Source organism: Aotus nancymaae, unplaced genomic scaffold, assembly GCF_030222135.1.
Source record: "Aotus nancymaae isolate 86718 unplaced genomic scaffold, 86718_ANA_hifiasm-v0.15.2.pri h1tg000048l, whole genome shotgun sequence".
In the NCBI taxonomy this organism is placed as follows: domain Eukaryota; kingdom Metazoa; phylum Chordata; class Mammalia; order Primates; family Aotidae; genus Aotus; species Aotus nancymaae.
In genome coordinates, this window is record NW_026988462.1 from 1,174,170 (window position 1) to 1,199,070 (window position 24,901).

General features: G+C 43.9%; 1 protein-coding gene across 3 annotated transcripts in view; it reads right to left on the reverse strand.

The window, feature by feature from the left end:
* Positions 1–24,901, reverse strand: part of CLYBL (citramalyl-CoA lyase) — a 277,851-nt gene that overhangs the window by 32,564 nt on the left and 220,386 nt on the right. For all 3 annotated transcript variants that reach the window (XM_012440962.2, XM_064362176.1, XM_064362177.1), the window contains exon 3: positions 1,102–1,290. In XM_012440962.2, coding sequence (XP_012296385.1) covers positions 1,102–1,290 — 189 coding nt within the window. The remainder of the gene's footprint in view (positions 1–1,101; positions 1,291–24,901) is intronic.

The window sequence follows — 24,901 nt, forward strand, 5'->3', positions numbered from 1 at the left end:
CAAAATCGAGTGTGTATTATTTTGCACTTCCAGCACATCTCAATTTGTGCTGGCCACATTTCAATGCTCAGAAGCCACACGTCACAGTAGCCGTGCCACTGGGTGATGCAGACTTGACGCATCCGGGTGCATTCAGAAGGTGAGCAGTTTCGTATGCGTTACAACCACTCAGGGTATTGCTGAGGCAGCAGCCGCAGCCTCAGAGATAATATTAGATGTGGCTTCCATGAAACCACCACTGCCCACTCGCCCTGACCACAAATGCGTCCAGTTTTCACACCTCACAGGCTCTCTACCACTGAATGACACAGTGAAATTTTACTTTATTCAGGAGAGATCTGCAGAAGAAAAGTGACCCTCAAATAAAATCTAGCCCCTCCACCCTTTGTCAATTAAAACAATCATAGTGTAATTAGGCCCATTTCAAAAGTTTTCTTAAGTAATTTGACATGCCAGCCACTTTACATTTCGGGTTTTTATTGGCTGAAAAGTCTGTCATGAAACACAAACACACCTGTCAGCAATTTAAAAAGGACGAACTGGAGAACTGTTCAGGAAATAATATCTGTGCTAATTAAAACCACTAGTTAAAAGCTTCCTGTTCATTCCTCTAGTTGCCCTAAGGAGTGACCTTTTCCTCCCCTTCTTTGGGTTCATTTTTTCATATGCAGCAAATGTGCCCTCCCTGCCTGGGATGATTTCAGATGAATCTCAGTAAGAGCCACCTACGTCACTGCTCTTCCAGGTGGAGGCCTTGGCTTAGGGCCAGGTGGGGTGGAGGAAGGGATGAGATTCTCAGGCAACCTAGTTTCCAGGTATTACTCTGGGAGGGCTGCTGAGGAGGCTGTTCTGGCCAAACCACACATCCAATTAGGAAGCGAAGCATCATTTCAGAAGTGCAGTTGTTCCACAGAACACTTTGGGCAAAGGCAAGCTTTCCTTGTGTGAAAGAAACCGATTCCTGCGCTTACTGCTTTTTCTCAGTTCCCTTCCTCGCTGCTCTGTGCATGCATTTTCCAAACCTGTGGCACCCAGATCCCTTCTTCCTGTTACTGCTCCTTAGCTGCTCCTGAGTCTTAAAGGAAAGCATTAGCTACTCACCCATTGGATTTCTTCAGGACTTTCCACCTTTGGTAGCATCAGGCTGGAAGGAAGGACCCGGGATTGCAGAAGGGTCTCTAGGTCTTCTTCGGCCAGACCGCTGGAAACTGAGTTGACTCTCACACATTTTTCGGTAGAGCCCAGATCAAAGTCCTCAAGAGTTTTTACAATTCTCAGTCGAGCTTCATTCTATAAGTGTCAATAAAAATGTGTTTATTTTTATCAACGAGGGGAGCACCATGAAATGGTCTATGAAACTGTTACATGGATTCAGAGTCTGAGCACCATTATTCTATCTACACATTTCCTGTCCACCAAAAAAATATTTGAAAGAAGTCATCCAGTATGAAAGGTGAGCAATTGACTTCTAGGCTTCATTCAAGATGGCTCTAACATAGCTGAGATGCACTGTAATGCACATTGGTGCACGGTAATGCCGTCTTTCTTATTAGCATAACTTCCCAATTGGAAGGGAAAAATAATTAATAGGTAATTTTTCACTGATTGAGCATTAACTAAGTGCTAAGCATGGTTGTATGTTCTTCACCTGCACCTTCTCATTTAATAAACATAAGAAATTGGCTAACATCTGGATTGTGGCTGTCTTGTCTGTCAGCTTCTTCACATTAGGGGAAAAAGTAAGGATTTTTCTTTTTCCACAAGCATCATGCTTTTTTTTTTTTTTTAAACTATTTTATTGCAACTGAGTTGAATCTTGACATTCAATTAAGAAGATGCTCACAGGAATATGACAATGCTTGCTACAAAAAAAGCTCCAATTCCTTCAGGTGGAAGGCAAGGAATCCCTTCATGAAGTGCTTGACAAATACATTTTTTTCTTTGCCTTGACAGGCTTTGCTCCACAGTTCAGAGAAGCTGAAAGGCTGAATGTCTGCCTCAGTATTTGAATTATCCCCAGAAAAACTATATGAAACCAAGTATGTTATGTATTGGCTTTGGCTCTGGGGTGATGAAGATGGGGTGGGGGAGAGAAAGAAGTGCATGCAGAGGGTGAGGACTGGAGTCCACGGAAAGAAAGCACTTGGGGTCATTACTTCCTGCCAATTTCAGTTTCAAAAGCAAACTCCTCCAACTTGCCAACAGCCCTCAACAAATTCTCATTGTCAGAATGAACACTTATCAAAAGTAGATTCATTTGGGAAGGGTTTTTATGATACTAATAAAACTTTAAAGCTTCTCACTGCTGATGAATGTAGTTTTTTTTTTTTTTTTTTTTTAAAGTCTTAATATATAGCCATTTGGAAAGCAATACTGATCTAGGAAAATAGCAAACCAAAGTGGCAACAAAGAAGAATTATTTAAGCCAATATTGAGTCTAAGTTCCAGTCAACAAGACAACCCAGGACAGAAGATTTAAACCAGACAGACGTGGGTCTGTGAGCAGGGAGAAGCAAGGAAGCTTCCAAATGTGGTCTGAGTTAAACAGTGTGAGGAAACGGCAGCTTAGAGTTGTCAAGTCAGATGGAAAGAGAACCTAAGACAGCTTAGGACAGCTCTGTGAAGTCCTGATTTACAGAGTTCGACTGCCAATGATTAGGCAAAGCTTAGACAAAAGCAAGAGAGAGCTCAGACTAGGTAGTCAGAGATGATGCAGCCAGCAATGGCTTGGTTCCACATCATACCTTTGTTTTATTCCATAGATAAAAATTCGCCCACTTGCTCTCCCACACACTCTTTATTACAGCCATTAAATACAAAAATATATATATATATATATTTTTTTTTTGGCGAGACAGAGTCTCACTCTGTCACCCAGGCTGGAGTGCAGTGGTACGATCTCAGCTCACTGCAATCTCTGCCTCCCAAGTTCAAGCAATTCTCCTGCCTCAGCCTCCCAAGTAGCTGGGATTACAGGTATCTGCCACCATGCCCAGCTCATTTTTGTATTTTTTAGTAGGGACGAGGTTTCACCATGTTGGCCAGGCTGACCTCAAACTCCTGATCTCAGGTGATCCACCCGCCTCAGCCTCCTAAAGTGCTGGGATTACAGGTGTGAGCCACCACACCTAGCCCTAAATACAGAAATCTTAAAGGTGAAGGGCAGAAGTTAGCAAAGTATCTTGGCTCTAAAGCAGTCTAGAGCTGCTGGGAGAAATACCTCCAGCTCTGGTCGGGCTCAGTGGCTCACACCTGTAATCCCAGCACTTTGGGAGGCTAAGGCGGGTGGATCACCTGAGGTCAAGAGTTCAAGCCAGCCTGGCCAACAAGATGAAGCCCTATCTCTACTAAAACTGCAAAAATTGCGCGGTGGCTCACATCTGTAATCCCAGCACTTTGGGAGGCCAAGGGAGGCGGATCACGAGGTCAAGAGATCAAGACCATCCTGGCCAACGTGGCGAAACCCCATCTCTACTAAAAAAAAATACAAAAATTAGCTGGGCATGGTGGCGCACACCTGTAGTCCCAGCTACTTGGGAGGCTGAGGCAGGAGAATTGCTTTAACCCAGGAGACGGAGGTTTCAGTGAGCCGAGATTGCGCCACTGCACTTCAGCCTGGCAACTGGTGACAGAGCAAGACTCTGTCTCAAAAAAAAAAAAAAAAAAAATTAGCCGGGCATGGTGGCAGATGCCTGTAATCCCAGCTACCTGGGAGGCTGAGGCAGGAGAATCGCTTGAACCCAGGAGGCAGCGGTTGCAGTGAGCTGAGACTGTACCTTTGCACTCCAGTACGGAACACAGAGCGAGACTCCATCTCAAAAAACAAAACAAAAAACAACAACAAAAACAAACAAAACCCAAAACCTGAAATACTTCCAGCTTTCTGGAAGGCACATTTAGATCCATGGCTGTGGAGAACCTAAAACATGTTATGCTCTGTGTAGCCTATGCAGATACAAAAAGTCCAGCAGATTTGCTGGAGTTTGTCAACGTTAACTTCCAGGTTCCTTTTTAATAGCTAACTCAGCCTTGCAAAGACTCTACTGGGGCAGCATGAATGGAAAATTGAAGGGAAATCACTAGATTTTTTAGGCCATACCGCATTTTTAAAACTTGAATTATCTGAGTCATCATCTCCATCCTCTCATCTGCATGTGTGCTCAAGGACGCAGAATCCCTGGCCACATCAACTTCCTAAATTGTTCATGTTGGTTAGTATCAAACAAAATCTGATCTCGAAGCTGTTGGGTTTCACTTGGATTTGAAGAGACTGTTTGTTCAAAGCTCATGTTCTAAACCTGTTTGTGATTTTTAAAGTCAGATTGCCATGGTTTCAGCACATTCCAGTTTACTTAGCAAAATTCAGCCCTTGTGAAATTGGCTGCAAATGAAGTACCTAACTCCAATTTTAGGCATAATCTGATTAGTACTTTTCATATTATAATAATGAGCAGTGAATACTCAGCATTTTAAAAATTTTGGTTCAGAATGAAAACCAAGCTCTTTCCACTTCATCATTCTGTACATTTCCAAACAGAGATGATGGCTTTTGAGGTATATTGCCACACGACACCCTTATTAACAGGCTGTTGCTTGTAACAATTTACATAAACCAAGTGTGCATCCTCTGGTATATATCCCAAACACCCAACAACTTCAGTGAATTTGCTCCAACCAACAAGCATGTTGAATTTTTTTTCTTTTTGGTATTTTCAGGGTGAAGTATGTGACTGTGCTAGCAAACACGCCCATGCCATCTGTGGGGTTGAGAGGAAGGCAGTTTCTAAGAACAATTAAGTTTAGTTCTGGCTGTTCCATTCGAGAGAGTCACAGTCCACCCAGTTGTGGAAAGAAACAAATTCTGTTGATTTTATTCTCTCACTTTTCCCCTCCCTCTCTGCAACACACACTGTACTTCTTGCTAACGGCGCTCTCTTAGCTCTCCCTCATCACCACCACCTCGTCCTTCACGCTTCACACTTTCCTTCTTTTTTTCTCTCTCTCTTTGGCTCCTGGTCGGCTGTGACCATCCCTCCAATATCTATCTTAGGTGGATTAGCAAGAGGCTGCCTGGCTGACCCCGGGTCTCGGAAGGGCTCTCAGGGTGATCTGCTGCGATTATTGGGAGGTAAGTGCTTCCTGGAGAAAGGAGAAAAAGGAAATTAAGGTAAAAGAGGCCACCCCAAAAGGAGCTTTTATGGGGGCTTTTACATCCTGGGAGCAATACAGGTTGTTTAAAATGAGGTTTGCGAGGGACTGCATTCTAAATGTGTTAACGCTACAGGGCAGCCTTGGTGAGCCCTTCTCACTGTGGAATTAACTTGTCCCCCAAGATATGACAAGCTGGAAACGACTGAATAATGGAATTAAGGCCGTTATCAACAGTTATATTAGATCTTCGAAGAGACTAAATACCATAGTGTGTTCTGGATCTTGTTTGATTCCAAAGGTGGACTCTGCCCAGGTCACAGAGGAAGGTGGCACAGATTAGAATCTTTGCAGGCCCCTGTTCTAAAAAATGGTGTTCCCAAAGTTGCCACATTCAATCGATATTTCGTGCCATGCTGCTCAGTGCAGTGGACCAGTGGCTAATAAACTTGTCCTTATCCACAAGCCACCGTATTATGTGACTCTGTCTGGGCCAGGAACCAAGGCATGCTATGATTTCAGAGACTGGATTCCTATCACCTGGGGAAGAGACACGCTCTGGTGACGTAAGAAAGCGGAGAAATCAACCATCGCCGAGACCTGCAGACTCTGAAATTAAAGGAGAAAATATGCGTGCAGTTGGTTCAATTGGCACCCATTAAAGCTAATAACTAATCATCCTCACAAGTTTCTAGCTCAGAATGATCAAATCTGCAAAGAAAACAACATCCGTCCACTTTTACACTCCAGTGGAAGAGGTGGTCCCTCGCGGCAGGGCGGCACAGTCTCGCCATCTGGAGAATAAATCGAGTGTGAAGTACAGTATAGTTTGGGACCAAGCTCCGTGGCGGCAGCTCAGCAGTCAGTTCATTAGTTCCAAACTTCCAGGGATTAGAGCGGCATCAATTCTACTGTCGGATAGGATGAGACAGACAGGATACGAGATTCAAGGGGGATTGTGACAACCAAGAGGAGCCCCTTGGGCTTATTTATAAAACTACAAAGTATAAACATACCCAAATAAGTGCCTTAAATAATAGCATTATCACAGTTTCATAACATCTGAATTATCACCTTTCCCTTCGCCTCCCCGCCCCCAACTCAAACCTTGAATGTTAATGTATAGTTGTTTTCAGAGTAACTGGCAGAGACAGCCCTGGGTACAACAGGAACAACGAGAAACCTATGTGCGACCCAAGATTTGGTAATTAAGAAATACGAAAGACTTTCTAGACTCCAGGGAGAATCCACAACATTTGTGATTAAAGAAAAGTACAATTAATTAATATTTTCATCCTGCAAAAGACAATTGCCATGCCACGTATTCAAAAACATCAGTAAATTCAGTCTCTTCTGAATTTGTCCAACTCATCTGATTTCCATTTATCTAATGTGTTGGAATCATTATCAATGATGTTATGGCACGGGCATGAAGTGGTCCAAATTTTGAGCAGAAGGCCCCAGGAGCATCTCTATGAAAATCATTTTGAAAATGTGGAAAAGTTTGATTTAACATAAAAAACAAAATGAATTTATTCTATTTAAGGATCACCTTTTTCATATAACTTTTTATCAATTTGTATTTAAAAACAGCATTGCTTATGGCATAGAACATCATCACTAGTCAATTATATTGTATTTTTCTCATAAATGTGTACAAATTTCCTGAAATAATAATCACAAAGACTGTTGTAGTGACTGCATTGAAAAAAAAGGCAAATGAATTCTCACTGATTATTACAACCTGGTAGTGTGTTTCATTAAGCAAGGTGAGTGTTGAGTTTTCTACCCCATTATTTTTTCCACATGAAGAAGAAACCTTGGTTTGCCTGTTTCTGAAAGAAAGAAGACCTGTTACAGTATTGAGCATACCGTATGTTAACTGGCTTAAAATTGTATGTAGACTCATCTTACAAAGCATTACATGCCAGGCACCCTGTTTACTCTGAAAATGTAGATTTTGGCAGAGCAAAGTTTTTGATATGTTAATCATGAGCCATACATTAAAACACAGGTTTATAGTGAAATGCTAAATTGGCTTTCATTCAGAAGCATAAGAAGGCTGAGGATGTGTAGAGATGGGTAGCTTATAATATATAATTGGTATTTCTGCCCTTCAGAGATATAATTGAAAAACAGAAAAACTTTCCAAAAATCTCCAACACTAAAATACAATAAATCTATGACAAGAATTTGTTTTGAAGGTCTCCAACCAATTAAAAATATTTTAAAAAGATGTTAGAACAATGGCTTTGAGTCATGCAAACCTATACATTTGTCAGAATTCATAGAACATATACTTTAAATTTGTACATTTCACTGTATATACATTTCATCTCAAAAGCAAGAAGAGAACTGTAAACAAATATTGAACTCTAGTCAACCATATGCATGCTGAAGTATTTAAGGGGACGTGTACTGCTGTCTACAATTTACTTTGAAATGGATTTATTAATACAAAGCAAATTGATGGATGGAGAGGGACGAACGGATGGTCAGATACAGATTAAGGCAGGCAGAGTAAACATTAATGGGAGAATACAGGAGGTAGGTATATGGGTTTCTACTGTATAATCTTCTAATTTTTCTGATGCTTGAAATTTTTGTAGTAACATGTGGGGGAAAAGGTACCCTAAAATGTTGACAATTTTTGGAGCTGATTGATGAGTATATGGAAGTTCTTTATATTAGACTCTTTACATTTGGATACATTTGAATATTTCCATAATAAAAAGTTAAAAACTATTACAGTTAATGACTGAAATGTCACTTTAGTTATTTGTTGGAAATAATTTTGGTGAAAATTATTTTTAGGTTTGTGATTTTGATAACAGCTTTAATGAGATAAAGTTCACATGACATACAATTTACCTAAAGCGTACAATTCAGTGCCTGTTGGTATATTCATAGAACTGTACAGCCATCACAATTAATTTTAGAACAGAAGCCAGGCGTGGTGGCACACACCTGTAGTCTCAGCTGCCTGGGAGGCTGTGGTGTGAGAATCACTTGAGCCCAGGAGTTTCAGGCGGCAGTAAGCTGTGACTGCATTTGTCTGTGACAAAGCAAGACAGTCTCAAAAACAAACAAAAAAAGGTATGTTATCACCCCAAAAATAAACCCTATACTTCTTAGCAAGTCACTCCCATTTCCCCAACCCTCCCAGCCCTAGGCAACCACTATTCTACTTTCTGCCTCTACAGATTTGCTTATTCTGGAATGTATAAATGGAACCACGCAATATGTAGTCTTTTCTGCTTTCTTTCACTAGTGTGTTTCAAGGTTCATTCATGTTGTAGCACCTATCAATACTCATCCTTTTTATTGCCAAATTATATTCTAATGTATGGATAGGTCACATTTTGTCCATTGTTAGTTAATGGACACTTGGCTTGTTTCCACTTTGTGACTATCATGAGAAATGCTGCCGTGAACATGCATGTACGGGTTTTTATACAGACATAGGTTTTCATTTCTCTTCATTCTCTTAAGAGAAAGTAGAATTCCTGGGTCATATGGTAACTGTATGTTTGACCTTTTGAGAAATTCTGCTGTTTTCCAAAGTGGCTGAGCCAATTTCCGCTCCCGCCAGCTGTGGGTGAGGGTTCCAGCTGCTCCACATCCTCACCGACACTTATTACCATGTGTCTTTTTTATTCCAGCCATCCTTGTGGGTATCAAGTGGTCTCTCATTGTGGTCTTGACTTGTGTTTCTCTGATGACCGATGATGTTCAGAATCCCTTCATGTGCTTATTGGCCATTTTTATATCCACTGTGGTGAACTGTCTATTTAAATCCTTAGTCCGCTAAACAATTGGGGCAAAACATATATATAACATAAAGTTTTCCTTTTTAATCATCTTTAACAATTCAGTGGCACCAATTACTTATGCAACATTGTCAACCATCACCACTATCTATTTCCAAAACTTTTTTTTTTTTTTGAGGCGGAGTTTCACTCTCGTTGCCCAGGCTGGAGTGCAATGGCACGATCTTGACTCACTGCAACCTCCACCTCCCGTGTTTGAGTGATTCTCCTGCCTCAGCCTCCTAAGTAGCTGGGATTACAGGCGACCGCCACCACACCCAGCTAATTTTTGTATTTTTAGTAGAGACAGGGTCTTGCCATGTTGGCCAGGCTGGTCTCGAGCTCCTGACCTCAGGTGACCCACCCACCTCAGCCTCCCAAAGTGCTGGGATTACAGGTATGAGCCACTGTACCCGGCCTATTTCTAAAACTTTTAATCACTGCAAACAGAAACTCCATAACCATTAAGCATCAACTGAGTATTTTCCCTTGCCCCCAGCTCCTGGTAACCTCTAATTTACTTTCTGTACTCATGAATTTGTCTATTCTAGATATTTCCTATGAGTGAAATAATTTTTGTTCTTTGGTTCTGGTTATTTGACTAAGCATAATAATGTTTTAAGGTTCATTGATGTTATAGCATGTATTCAAACTTCATTCCTTTTTATGGCTGAATAATATCCCATTTTATGTCTATACCACATTTTGTTTATCCATTTACTTGTTGGTAGACATCTGGGTTGTTTCACAATTGTTTCACAATTGGTTATTGTGAATAATGCTGCTATGGACATTGGCATATGAGTTTCTCTTTGAGTCCCTCCTTTTTTTTTTAAGACACAGTTTTGCTCTTGTCACCCAGGCTGGAGCGCAATGGTGCAATCTGAGCTCACCACAACCTCCGCCTCCTGGGTTCAAGTGATTCTCCTACCTCAGCCTCCTGAGTAGCTGGGATTATAGGCATGCACTACTGCACCCAGCTAATTTTTTGTATTTTTAGTAAAAACAGGGTTTCTCCATGTTGGTCAGTCTGGTCTCGAACTCCCAACTTCAGGTGATCTGCCTACCTCAGCCTCCCAAAGTGCTGGGATTACAGGCATGAGCCACTGCACCTGGCCTGAGTCCCTCTTTTCAGTTCTTTTGGGTATATACCTAGGAGTAGAATTGCTGGATCGTATAGTAATACTATGTTTAGCTTTTTGAGGAACTGCCAAACTGTTTTCCACAGAGGCTGTACCATTTTGCCTTCCCATCAACAATGCACCGGGATTCGTATCTCTCCACATCCTCACCAACACTTGTTATTTTCTGTTTTATTGACAGTGTGTGTGTTTTTGGTCACAGCCAACTAGTGGGTGTGACGTGGTCGCTCAGTGGGTTTTGTTTTGCATTTCTCCAATGACTAATGATGCTGGGCATCTCCGTGTGTGCTTATTAGCCATCTGTATATCATCTATGGATAAATGTCCATTCAAGTCCCTTGCCCGCTTTTAAACAGTCCTGTTTGTCTTTTTGCTGTTGAGTTATAACAGTTCATTAGATATTCTCGATATCAAATCCTTATCAGATATATGACTTCAAAATATTTTCTTCCACCCGGTAGCTGTCTTTTCATTTCCCTGATGGTGTCCTATGAAGCACAGAAGTTACAATTTTACTGAAGTCCAATTGTCTATTTTTCTTCTGTTGATTGCACTTTTGCTATCATCTTGAGACCACTGACTGCCCAATCGAAGGTCACAAGATAATATGCAAGATATATGCCTATGTCTTTCTCTAGGAGTTTAACAGTTTCAGCTAGTAACATTTAGGTCTTTGATACATTTTGAGTATAATCTTTTTGTATATGGCATGGGTTGAGGGGGTGTTTTTCTTTGTATTTTCACTCTTTATTTTTCAACAAAGTACAATGAAATTCCCAGGGAAGAGAAAACTCCAGTGGAAAGAAGGGGCTTACTTCCATCTGCCTCCTTGCCTGCCTTGCCCTGGCTGCTGCCTGGCAACTGGCTGTTGCTGGCTCTCTGCTGCCATAGCCCTATCAGTCACCTTCCTCTCTCTTCTTCCTCTTTACCTTGCCCTTTTTCCATCTCCTCCTGGTGTATTTTCCTTAACTATATGTGCCAGACCTTGGTATTTCTAGGAAGACCTTGACAGGCATCCTTATGGGCCTCTGAAGTGCCTCCCACTCAAACTCATAGGGCGATGTGGAGCTGGTGCTGAGAAGATGCCTCTCTTGGGTGGGGACTCTTAATGTTTTACGATTCAGTAGTGTAGCTTTGGGGTACAGTTTGCACAGATTTAAGAGACAGGGTCTTGCTCTGTCAGCCAGGCTGGAGTGAGGTGGCAGGATCATGGCTCACTGCTGCCTTGAACTCCTAGGCTCTAGCAACCCGCCCACCTCGACCTCCCAAAGTGCTGGGATTATAGGTGTAAGCCACCATGCTCAGCCGTCTTTGTCAATACTATTAGAAACCACTATGCTCAGATTTGTCTGTGTTTGTGGAATCTGTTAGCTCATGGCTCTTCCCACTTTTACTCTGTGTTTTCACAGCCTCAAAGGGGCAAGGTTAGAATTTCTGGTTTGTAGCAGGGCAGCAGGGGCACAGGGGGCTGGGACAATCTGTGGGCAGAAGAATGGGAATGGTGGTCGCTGTCTCTGAGGGGGCCCAGGGAACAGGTGGCAGAAAGATCCAGAGGAAAACTGAAAAGCGCAATCACTCATCTGGTTGTTTTATGTACTTATGGCCAAACATCCAGATACTTGAGGCATTTAGATAACAGAGGATATGCCCTTTTTTTAAAGAATGTGTGTGATTCCCAAGAGAAAATTTCCTGAATACCATGCCCAGATTCTGCCTGATGACCCTGCTCTGATACATGTAAAACTTTTGATCCAGAGGGATTAATCAAACGCAATCCACTGCACCAGGAGCTGGGGACAAGTGTGGGGGATAGGGAAAAGATCCATAAATCACTCGCTGTTAAAGTCTGGGAATTTATCATCCAGTTGCGGTGATGAAAGCCCCATATAATGATAAGTGAAGTAACAGCTGGAGTCAGTAGAACAGATCCTGGGGCCCTTGGGACTTAGAAGCAGGGGACGGCACCTCAGGCTGAGAAGGGGGTTGGAGGAGGGGAGGCTGGGACTTGGGTGGCCTCTGAAGACTGAACAGGATTTCAGTAAGCACAGAGGAGGCAAGAGAGCCAGAAATGGGCAAAGGGCAGCGAGCGGCGGGAACAGCAGGGCAATGATTTGTACATATGAGGCTACAGAGGCAGGGAGCTTGAATGAGGAGACAGACAGACAGAGACAGACAGTGGAGAGCCCTGAAGGGCAGGGGCAGCCCAGGGCTTAGAGACACAAGGGATGAGGCTCCGTCCCAGTGGGGAGAAAGGACCATGGTGGTGACAGGTCACGACTCGCAGCTCAGTTGAGAAGTATCTCTGAAAAGCTGCCCTGAACCCCCACCTGCATTCCGGAGGATCCACCCTCAAGTGCGAGGGGCAGCGGGGAAGGTCCCTGCTCACTCACCTGTGCAAGAGTTCCTTCCTTTGAAGGAGGGCCTGGAACCCCAAAGCTGCTCAATGTTGTCTTTGGAATGGGTGTCTGTACGTGGGTTTCTGACTTGGGATACTCAGTCCAGGGCAGTGAAAGTGTTCTGGAAGCCCCACAGTACCGTGGCACGCAGGCCCACTCCCTGGCACATGCCTTCTAATTGGTCTTGCTTAGCCCGGCCCCAGTGAGGATGGAGAAGGTAGCTGCTTTCCCCAACTGACTGGTACAAAGTACAGGCTGGAGCAAAGCTGCCCTCTCCCTCTCAACTTGCTGTATTTATGTTTCCCCACTTCTCCGGGTTAGAGGAGGTAATTAACTGTTTTGGTTTAAAAGCCCTCCTGCTGGGTCTCAGTCTGCATGGGAGAATAAAAGTAAACAAGCAAAAGAGAACAGTGTCATCAAAGGACTTCACACCTACCTTTCTTCATTATGAGGATGAAAACGTGCCTTTGTCCACAGGTGCCATGAATTACCTGTGCAGGGCAAGGTCTGTGGGCCTTTCATTCTTTTTTTTTTTTTTTGAGACAGAGTTTCGCTCTTGTTACCCAGGCTGGAGTGCAATGGCGCGATCTCGGCTCACCACAACCTCCGCCTCCTGGGTTCAGGCAATTCTCCTGCCTCAGCCTCCTGAGTAGCCGGGATTACAGGCACGCGCCACCATGCCCAGCTAATTTTTTGTATTTTTAGTAGAGACGGGGTTTCACCATGTTGACCAGGATGGTCTCGATCTCTTGACCTCGTGATCCACCTGCCTCGGCCTCCCAAAGTGCTGGGATTACAGGCGTGAGCCACCGCACCCGGCCCCTTTCATTCTTTTTTAATGGTAAATCAAGAGTGATTGGCTCATAATTTAATGGAGCAGGCTTGCCATAGTTCCAGATACACATCAGGTAACAGACACGTCACCTGTCCCTGGCCTGAGCAGTTTCAAGTGATGCTCACAACATATTTTAGCCAGTGACTCCCTCTAGTTCTCAAGCTGACCTGATACACATTACTGGAAGCTGATCCAAACTGTCCCCTTCACACAGGTATCAAAAACCAATTTGTTAAAAAATCAAATTTTTTTTATTTCTATGGAGGAAAACACTCATTTCCCTGCCTGTCACCAAATTCTGCAGCTGTGAGTTAGGCCCGCTTGTCTCTGAGGCTGCCCTAAGGTGGGTTATGACCAACTCAGCTGCGCCCATGTTGCTGTTGGAGATGCCTGTCTGTGTGCCAGCTGCTTCTACAACACTTCTGTAAGGTGCTGACATAAAGAATCTTGTCTCCATAAGTAGATTATAAAGTTTGTCCATAGAAGTATAAATGTCTAATGACAAAACACACATAGCCTTGCAATTAAACAAACTGAGCCAATGCTAATTTCAGCCAGCGGCAAAAGCCAGTCCTTGACTTCTTGTCTTTTGGAGGAAGCTCTGCCTAGTGTGGAAGAGAAGTATCCCAAACAGGGATTCCTGAGATTCAGCAGCACGTTAATTAGTCTTCCTGCCAGACACGAATGAAGAAATCAGGTAACAACAATAAGCTATGTGATGGCAGGAATAGAACACAAAGAAATACTTCTTGCAAGTATGTGAAACTGCATCATTACTTTCACAAACTATTTTTAAAGTAGACAGGGCTTTAAAACAGAAAGGAATAAAAAATGTCTCCACACAACATTTGGTAATATTGGTAATGTTGGTTCCACTTTTGTGCATTTTCATTTCTGTTGATTAAACATATACTGAGTCCTTTAGATCATTTCTTTTACTAATTTATTTTGTAGAGACAGGGTCTTGCTCTGCTGCCGAGGCTGGAGTGTGATGACTATTCTCACGCACAGAGGGCACTACAGCTTCGAGCTCCCTCATTTATTTTTATTTATTCTTGGTTGTTTTGCTTCCTAATTATTTCCCAGAGAAAACGATAACTGAAAATGGCTTTCTTTTTAGGCGGCAAATGTATAGGTATTTTTAAGGGTAGTACTTTTCCATCCTATTTTTTGTTAATTTTATTTTCTTCTAAAATCAACAAGGAAAAGAAAAGTATAATGCGGAAAAACTGAAAAACGGAGGAGGAGAAGGATGGCCAGGAGGACACTTAATGTTTTTAAAAAGGCAGACTGAGGTTCGCTGGAGAAGGTGTTGCAGCAAAGCCCCCGCCCCCGCAAGGACCAGCCCCCTTGGAGGTGGCTTCTGGTCGCAGCCTGCCGCGGTGCACCGTAGTTCCTCTGAAGACGCGTATCGCGGAGAAAGCGGCAGAGCCTGCATTGTGCCACCTAGCTCAGGAACACTGGGAGCTTCCAGTCTTCTATAATTAAATGTTTTCCTCGAGCAAATGCTAATGAAACAATGCCGTGGCTGGCACCGCACTTGACTTCCATCGCGCTTTCCACCTTCTCCTCTTGCCAGCTCTTCACGTCGACTTTCTCCGCAGCTTCATTCCTTCACTGGTGCCAGGCAGGCGCACTGCACAACCACTTGGGTTTTCTTCCCGCTTTTTGCGCCCGGTAAATTTTCATAAAGCATTTAACGTGAGAACAAGCAGGTTAATTTCCCGTGCCGTTGAGCCAGGCGCCCCGCAACACTGCCATGTTTTGGCTTCGGAGTCAGAGGCCTCGGTCCCAGTGGCGAGAACTCTTGCCAGAGCCTTCTCTGTGCAGACACCAGGTGTGATTCAGCATAACAGATTGTGTGGACGCTCAACGGCTTCTATAAACCATGCGTCAAAACGAAATTGTATCCTTCATGCAAGATGAAGATGGAAGTCTCCTGGGCTGGAAGTTCTGCCAGGAAGGGCCTCTGGACACACAGGAAGTGGGAAAATCGCCCCACCTTGAAGCACATGCCTAGTTTCAGCACCATTAACGTTCTCCTTCACAATATCAGCACCTGGTTAAAATCCTCCATCATATCACAACGCTGTTTTACTCTGATGGTAGGTAGGCAATGAAGGATTTGTGAAAAATATACAAAGAAGATGGGAAAAATGGAATTGTAAGGAAATTTAAAACCTCGCTGAATCTAGTCTTTAATACCTACTTAGTCAATGGCTTGAACCACGCATGAAACCCTGGATGACAGTGACTCTGAATGCTGATGCACTAGGTGTCAGCTCTCGGGCTAGGAGGAGTCCGCATGGGGAAAACTTTCAGGGAAGAAGCCGGGCTTTGTGAATGCCACAGTGTAGACCCGAGATGAGAACGGCCTATTCCTGAAGATGGCAAGATTAGTGTGCCTCAAGAGAAGGGCAGGCCCGAAGCTGAGACACAGGTCACCCCATGGGGAGAGTGACTGAAGTCACAAGAGGACACCGAAGATGATTTGAGGACAAGCTTAGCAAACACAACTGCTAGAATCACCAGTCTTTTTATCCAGACCACTGCTAGGGGGATCTTAACACTTAGTGATGTTCAGGCAGCTAACAGAGAGGACCAATGGTGTCCCAATGGTGTGCCAACACCAGGGGCTTGGGGATAAAATACATGTGCTCAGACGTTCAAAATCACCTGATAACGATGATGTCAATATATACACAGTCCTTTTCTAACTTTTCAAAGGGCTTTCATGCCTGTGATCTCATTTGCCCTCACAACAGTCCTGCGGTGTGGACAGCACAGATTTTATTATCCACATGTGCCTGAAGAACAGAGAGGATAGGAGTCTTCTCTGGAATCCAGACAACTAGGCAGCAGTTGAGATGAGGCAGAACTCCCATCTCGGGCTCCCAATATTGCATGTGTCTGCAGAACTCCTTCTTACACCCTAGAAGGTCAGTGAGTTACCCAATAGCCTGTAATAAACGATTTTGTTTTCTGCTTATACTCAGTAAACTAAATTCTGTGGTTAGCTACCAGCAGCCCCAGCTAATACAGCAACCACACTGCACCTGCATTCTGTCACCTGCCTTTTTTACTCAGTCACAGGTAGGGTATCTTTTTATGTGGGACATGATCTGCATAATCATTTGTAATTACTTCCAAGTATTCTATTGCATGGATAGGCCAATTCCTTATATAGTAAGATTTAATTTTTCAGCCGATGTGGTGGCTCATGCCTGTAATCTCAGCACTTTGAGAGGGTGAAGTGAGTGGATCACCTGAGGTCAGGAGTTGAAGACCAGCCTGGCCAACATGGCGAAACCCCATCTCTACCAAAAATATAAAAATTAGCCAGATATGGTGGCACATGCCTGTAATCCCAGCTACTTGGGAGGCTGAGGCAGGAGAATCACTTGAACCCAGGAGGTGGAGGTTGCAGTGAGCAGAGATTGCACCACTGCACTCCAGCCTGGGCAAAAGAGAGAGACTCCATCTCAAAAAAAAATTTAATTGTTCCCCAGCTCTTTGCCATGAATATGTTCATTTCATTCAAGAAATATTTATTGAATATGCTTTATGTGCCAGCTACCATTAACAGCTCCCTGCCTACATGGAACTTATATTCCAGTCAGGAAAACAGCTAAGAAACAAGCCAGTAAACAATTGCAGCCTGTGAAACTATGAAGACAGCAGAATTAACTCATGGGATAGGAGTGATGGGGGCATAGTGCTTGATACAGGGTGGCATGACAGCTTCTGTGAGGATGTGACATTTGCCCTGATTCCTGAAAGATGATAAACCTAGCTGCCACAAATGTCCCAGAACATTCATCTTAGAGTCCTTGTATGACTGTTCCCTTAGGACAAATCTTAGAAGTGGAACTGCCAGGCCAAATTTCCAACTCACGGAGGCACCAACGGAATGAGACTCCAACCCTCATAGCCTCCTGGGAGCCACCTGCTTCTGGAGCCGCAAGTCTGGCTTCCGGCCCTCACTGTGCTGATGGCTGCCTGTGTACGAGATAGAACCGTCTCTCAACCTCACTGTGCCTCAGTTTCCTCATGTGAAAGATGCGGATGAGAACAGTGCCTGACTCAAGGGTTGGTGAGTAATGAAATTGTATGACATGAGTGGTTAATAAATGTTAGGTTAAAAAAATGCTTCTTTCCCCCTGCAAAGGGATCAGGTTTTGCTATGTTGCCCAGACTAGACGTAGTGGCTATTTACAAGCACCATCACAGTTTGCTGCTGCATCAAACTCCTGGGCTCAAGGGATCCTCCGACTGCAGCCTCCAGAGTAGCTGGGACCCTAGGCAGACACCACAGGGTCTTAATCCCTGTTTTAACGTGTATGCTAAAATTGCGTTTTTTAAAAGGGCTGTACACATTTAAACTCCCATTTCCTTGTGCACATCCACTTGGGGTTGGTTCTGAGTTTATATTAGGTTGGCCTTGTTTTCAGTAACCAGATGTCCTCACGTCAGGACTCTGACCACATTGAGGATTGGGAAGGTAGCTTGTAGCTCTTGTATCCCTAGTGCCTGAGCAAAAGGAAAGAACAAGAAGCTAGTCTTTTGGCACTTGGGGGAGTCCCAGAATAGGGCCAATCAACTCACAGACAATGAGAGCCAGCCTGTCCATTGATGGGGTTCAGGACACACTACCCCAAAATACGCATTTAAGAAAACAGCAGAAGCAGGAAGGTCTTTCTCTCACTTTTCCCCACCCTTCTCCCCAAAGCAGTTCAGCAGAATTTGAACAAATAGGCCTTGCTAAATTCTCCTCGGTTTATTACTGTTAGATAATGACCCCCTCATCCAATAACACTTCTGCACAACTGTTGACTTGCATCAAATCTAATCATAAAAATACATAGGTGTTCCAGCTGGGCATGGTGGCCCACACTTGTAATCCCAGCACTTAGGGAGGCTAAGGCAGGCGGATCACTTGAGGTCAGGAGTTTGAGACCAGCCTGGCCAATATGGTGAAATCCTGTCTCTACTAAAAATAAAAGTCAGCCCTGGGCGTGCTGGCATGCACCTGTAATCCCAGCTACTCAGAAGGCTGAGGCAGGAGAATCTCTTGAGCATGGGAGGTGGACACTGCAGTGAGCTGAGATTGAGCCAAGGCACTCCAGCCTGGGCTATGGAGTGAGACCCTATCTCAAAAAACAAAACAAAACAAAACAACAAAGAAAGAAAGAAAGAAATGCATAAGTGTTCCTGTTTCTTTGGGTCTTATTTAGGAAGGTTCCCATGTTGCCACATAAAGCTTATATTAATGTGTGTGCCCAGGACCAGTGGCTGATGCCTGTAATGCCAGCACTTTGGGAGACCAAGGTAAGCAGATCACCTAAGTCAGGAACTCAAGACCATCCTGGCCAACACGGCAAAACCCTATCTCTACTAAAAATATAAAAATTAGGTGGGTGTGGTGGTGCATGCCTGTGGTTCCAGGTACTTGGGAGGTTGAATTCTTCAGGAGTCCAGGTGGGCCTAGTGTGCTCTCCACCTCTCCATAAAAAATTGCAAAGAGCAAGCTGCTTGATGCTTTTGCTCCACATTAGAAACCTCAGGTCCTGAATCAGTTTCTCAGCAGAATCAGAGACTGTAGGCTGCAGATGGTCCTTTACTCATCGCAATGTGAAAGCACTTCATAAAATTAGTATGAAATGTGACCACATTCCGTTTCTTCCCCTGTCCATCTGCTGCTGTTATGATTTAGGAGAGAGAAATGATTTTAAAAAGATGTAAATCTGGACTGTAAGGTGATTTCTTAAGCCATATTTAACATGTTTGGCAACAAAAACTACCTCTGTACTGTTTAACTAAGAAGGCAGTAAGGAATACGTTTTTCTGCCTTTTTTCATATGCATATATAACCTATTTTTTTGTGTGAGAGACAGGGTCTCACTCTGTCAGTGCTGGAGTGCAGTGATACAATCACAGCTAACTGCAGCCTTCACCTCCTGGGCTCAGGTGATCCTTCCACTTCAGCCTCTCAGGTAGCTGGGACTACAGGTGCACGCCACCATGCCTGGCTAATTTTTTGTAGAGACAGGGTTTCACCATATTGCCCAGACTGGTCTCTAACTCCTGTGCCCAAGCGATTCTGCTGCCTCAACCTCCCAAAGTGCTGGAATTACGGTGTGAGCGACTGCACCTGGCCTTTTGGTTTTGTTAAATTTATTTTTTAATAGAGACAGGCTGTTGCTATGTTGCCCAGGCTGGTCTTGAACTCTTGGCCTTAAGTGATCCTCCCACCTCAGCCTCCCACAGTATTGGAATTACAGGCACGACCCACCATGCCTGGCCTGCATATGTAACCTTTTTGAATGGAGGTGATTATGATTAAGATGGATGAATTGTACACAGTGAATTTAATTTAATTTTTTTAAGGAAAGGAGAGCAAGGGCTCAGGAGAGAATGAAGGCATGAGGACTACAAGGCAAGAGTTCCCAAGGTCTCCTGGTGTCTCTGATCATTGGGGGGTTGTTAGTCTTGTCTCTTAGGCAGATAGATGAGACAGACATTGAGGTTGGGACTGTGTTTGAGCCCTCAGAGTACCTAGCATGGGGTGAGGGACAGAGTAGCTGCCCTACCTGGGAACTATATGCTTGTAAGCTAGAGATCAGAAGGATGCTTACCAGAAGCTGGGAAGGGGTGTGGGGAGTAGGAGTGGGTGGGTGGGGAAATGGAGTTGGTTAATGAATATAAAAAAACCGTATGTCATTAGAATGAATAAGACCAAGTATTTGATAGCACAGCAGGGTAACTATTTTTAATTGTACATTAAAAAACTAGAAGAGTATAACTGGTTTGTAATTCAAAGGATAAATGCTTGAAGGGGATAGATACTCCATTTTCCATGATGTGGTTACTACTTTTTGCATGCCTGAATCAAAGTATCTCATGTGTGTGTGTATATATATATATATATATATATATATAAATATGTATACCTACTATGTACTGAAAAAATTGTTTAAAACATTAACTGGGAGTCACATGGAGAATCTTTCCATGCCCCCCACCACTCTGATCTGTCTCTCTCTCTTACCCTCTTACCCATATCCATGCCCAGTGGTGTGTTACACACACACACACACACACACACACACACGGAGCATTACTTTCCCATGTCTGTAAGATTTGTATAGCTAGGATTCTTTCTTGTATTTTGTAAACATGATCAGTAGGTTAGGTCCTGGAGTAAAAATCACAGAATCAGAGTCTTGGAGTTGGGAAGGGTCTTCATGGTTACCCCAGGAGCTTTGCCCAAGGCAAGAGCCCTGCCATCCTCGTAGCAAGTGCTGATCTGTTTCTGCATAAACATAGCCACTGGATGGACCTTCCGATATCTGAGTGTGGTCCATATGTTTCCCTGGGTCTTCTGTCTTCGAACCCTCCTAGTTCTGATCACTGTCTCTGAAACCCTCTGATACACTTTCAACATCCTTTGCTCTCTTGAGTTGCCCTGCTCTGGACATACCCAGGTTTGACGATGCCCTTTCTACACTCTGAGCACATGCTCCCCACTGCTCTTCCAGATGCTATGCCCCGCCTGTAAGTGCATTAATTCCTGGCTGGCTGGCTACACTGTTGACTCATGGAGATAGGTAAAAAGGTTTAGTTGATCACTAATGTAACCCTTCATCTGCTCAATATGCTTAACAATATGGCCTTTAGTGTAGTATTCTCAAATCTAACCATTCTTAATACCAGTTGCTCAGTTTTCCAAAAGGCTTTTAACAATGTGAAATTTTTTTTAAAATATTTTTTGCTAGAAAAATTATCAGACAGCATGCAGAAGGAATATGAAATATTTAAGCCAGGCGCAGTGGCTCATGCCTGTAATCCCAGCACTTTGGGAGGCTGAGGCAGGTGGATCACAAGGTCAGGAGCGCGAGACCAGCCTGGCCAATATGGTGAAACCCTGTCTCTACTAAAAATACAAAAATTAGCCAGGTGTGATGGCGTGCGACTGTAGTCCCAGCTACTCGGGAGGCTGAGGCAGAAGAATTGCTTGAGCCTGGGAGGCGGAGGTTGCAGTGAGCTGAGATGGTGCCACTGCACTCCAGCCTGGCAACAGAGTGAGACTCTAGCCTCAAAAAAAAAAAAAAGAATGTGAAATGTTTGACAATTTATAGTAATATGGGAAGATTACCATATTTAACAAAAGTCAGTGTTAGCATTCTTCTAAAGCTGAGAAACAATACATGTATTAAGAACTTTTTAGCAGTCCATTTTCATGTGCCTTGAAAAATATGCCACACACAGTGGCATTCCTGAGATAAAAACCGTAGGCACTGGGGCCTCAGTTTCTACAACTGCAAGATAAACTCTAAGGTTCTTTCTGGCTTTAACATCCAACATTCTCTGTATAACCCTCCTCTGAGCAGTTGTCTCAAGAGAACACCCTCCTTCAAACAGTAGAGATAATCCCTTTGTTACTTCTTTCTGAATAAAAATAACATATTGCTGGCCTAATATTTCAACTTACTACATGTTTTATGGTAGGAAAATGAAAATATCTAATGTCTTGAGTATTTCTTAGTTTTAAATATAAAAGCTTTCAATCTTTGTCATTTTTGATAAAAATTAAGTTTTAAAAAGTTAGCTGAAACTTAATATTTACCTTGATAAATACACCTAATATATAATTACTTATGCATATTTGAAGAACAGATAAAACCTGTATTAAAGAAGCATTCACTGATATAAAAGCATTGGGATTTTGAGAACTTAAAAATAATATTTGTAATTTACAAAAATCTTTCTCATTTATGGATAAGAAGCTTAGCGCATGTTCCGGTGTATAGAGATTTCTGTCTTCTCTCTTCTTGGAGATATCCACTTTATGTGGTTTGATGGGTGTGTGGTGGAACTCAGACATGTTTCTAAAGGATTCCCTCGTGACCCTGGTGGACGGCGAGGGTTGAAAAGCCGCTGCTCTGGTGCTCACATAAATGTCTCGCCTGTTGGAAAGCAGTGCCCAAGGCACAGGGAAGAAGAGGAACTCAGCAGCCCCTTGAGCACGTGCCATGAATCCTCAGATAGCATTTCCCCATCACACACACCTCCACCAGTTAGCTCCATTTTACCATGTGACATTTCTACTTGCAACACTGCTGGCAAATATTGTTGGTGAAGCAACTTGATATCATGATAATTTCTGCTCTTGGTTGGTGACCTATACTCTGACCCCTTTAAAATTTCTTTTTTATTTTTAAGACAGGGTCTCGCTCTGTCATCCAGGCTGGAGTGCTATGGTGCAATTATGGCACTCACTGCAGCTTTGACTTCCCAGGCCCAAGCAATCCACCCACCTCCGCCCCACCGTTAGCCGAGAGTACAGGTATGTGCCACATACCTGGTTAATTTTTCTTTATTTTTTGTATAGATAGGATCTCACTGTGTTACCCAGGCTGGTTGCAAACTCCTGGGCTCAAGTGATCCTCCTGTCTTGGCATCCCAAAGGGCTGGGATTACCAATATGAGCCACCACATGGCCCTGACCCTTATTTTTCCTGTTCCCACCTGTGCACTGAAGGGAGGAATCCTAAGAGAGCTGAGCAAGAAGAGAATGATACGCATTAAGTGGGACCTCTGGGGCCAACTCTCATTTTGCAGCTAAGCAAGGACCACAGAAATGAAATAATCTCTCTAGCACCACCATCTTGGAAGAATTTAATTATTCAAGTGGCACTGTTTTCTGTTTATAAAAACAATATATACTTTTTATAGAAAAAGCTTGGAATAAGAAAAGGCATATCTGTATTTTAACAGATCCCTGTAATCCATCACACTGGCACCATGGCTGAATGATATGAAGCTGGCTGCATAAAACCCAGGGCCTGAAGCTGGCTGCATGAAACCCAGGGCCACCACTCCTAAGTCCCACCCACCTGGGACTTTGTCCTCTTAATTGGAAGCCACTAGACACTGTGACAATGGTGGGGTCCATTCTTCATGCACCTGCACTTGGCATGGGCCTATTTCCTCCTGGCCCTTCCTCCTACCTTACTGCACTGTACCTTCTGGAAGGTTACACATTCCCTTACATCAGCAGCCACTCCCAGGAACACTGTCCCCTCTGTGTGCTGGAACTGATGCTTGGCTTTCTCTTGCTTTGTGTCACCACTCTCTCCAGGGGAAGAAACACCTCCCTCCCCTGTATGCAGGGCCAGGGGTAGAGGGAGACATCTTCTAGATCTGTGTCTCTGTCCTCCCTCCCCTCACCAACCAATGCTCCCCCTGACAGAGTCTGCACTGTCCCATTGTGTCATCCTTTCAAGTACTCCCCATACTCATGGATGGAAGCTTCTCCATACATCTCCAGGAGAAATCCCATCTCATAACTCTGGGTGTTCTCCAACACCCAGCTTGATGACTTGATCATACTTTGGCCTCACTTTTCTCAAAATGGCCTCATCCCTAATTCTCAAGCCCTGAACTCCTCCTCTCTGATGACAGCTCCTCCCTCAGCTGCCCCTTGTCCTTGTCCTCTGGTTTACCTTCCCCTGTCTTCCAAGTCGTGGCCCCCGGGCAGTCTGCTCACTCTCAGATTTTCTTGACAACACCTTCACAACACCCTCAAGCTTGTTTCTGTTAGTTCTGTTTTACTCTTGTCTGGGTCTGGGGTTTGGTTTCCTCAAGGAAAAAGGCCTTCATCATTTACTCAGTCATTTAACTTAACTACTCAACCGTGTCAGGCACTGTTCTAGGTCCTGAGGATGCAAAATGGCATCCTTCTTGCAATGAAGAGAAATACACAAATGCAGTGCAGGGTGAGGTGCAGATATCACATGTGGCTGCACAGGGGTGTGGCAGAGACAGCTGATGGCTCACAGCGTCCATTCTCCCCTCTTCCTTTGAGTTGTGGCACCTCTTAAAGCCTGCATGTCCCAGCCCCACTTGCAGCTAGCATGTGAATGGAGCAGAAGTGGTGTAGGCAACACTTAACCCTTAAAAGGAAGCCACCTGCCCTCCACTCTCTCTTCCTCCATCTTGGATGCTGGAACTCAAACATGGTATAGTGAGCCGGCATCAGCCGTGCAGATGAGGACATCAGAGCAGCAAGACAGATACAATGTGAGTCTCTGGATGAACACTGAAGAGGAGCACTTCCCACCCGCCTCGACCACCTGCCTACCTCTGTGTGTACTGTTGGGTGAGACAGAAATAAACTTCATTTGGTTTGAGCTACGGTAGCTTTGGGTCTTTTCTGTTGTAGCAGCTTAGCTTGCACACTGATGCAAAAGCAGAGATGGATCAGCTGCTCATTGAGGGTGGGGGCGATGGTGAGAACAGAGTAGAGGCAGGGGCAAGAAAAGCATCTGGAAAGAGGTAACCACAGAGAGACAGGCTCTGGGCTTGGGCACGACTTGGCAATCCTTTTCCTGATCTTGGAGAATTCCCTTTCTCAGTGTGTGTGTTTGTTAGGAAAGGGGAGGTGTTCTAACAATAGAGAGAAGAACAGTAGGTGGAATTTGGGGGTGTATGTATATGATTGTTTTAGTTTAGATTTGTTTGCTTAGGATCTCAATAATATCACCTCTTGACCATCAAAATTCTGAACCA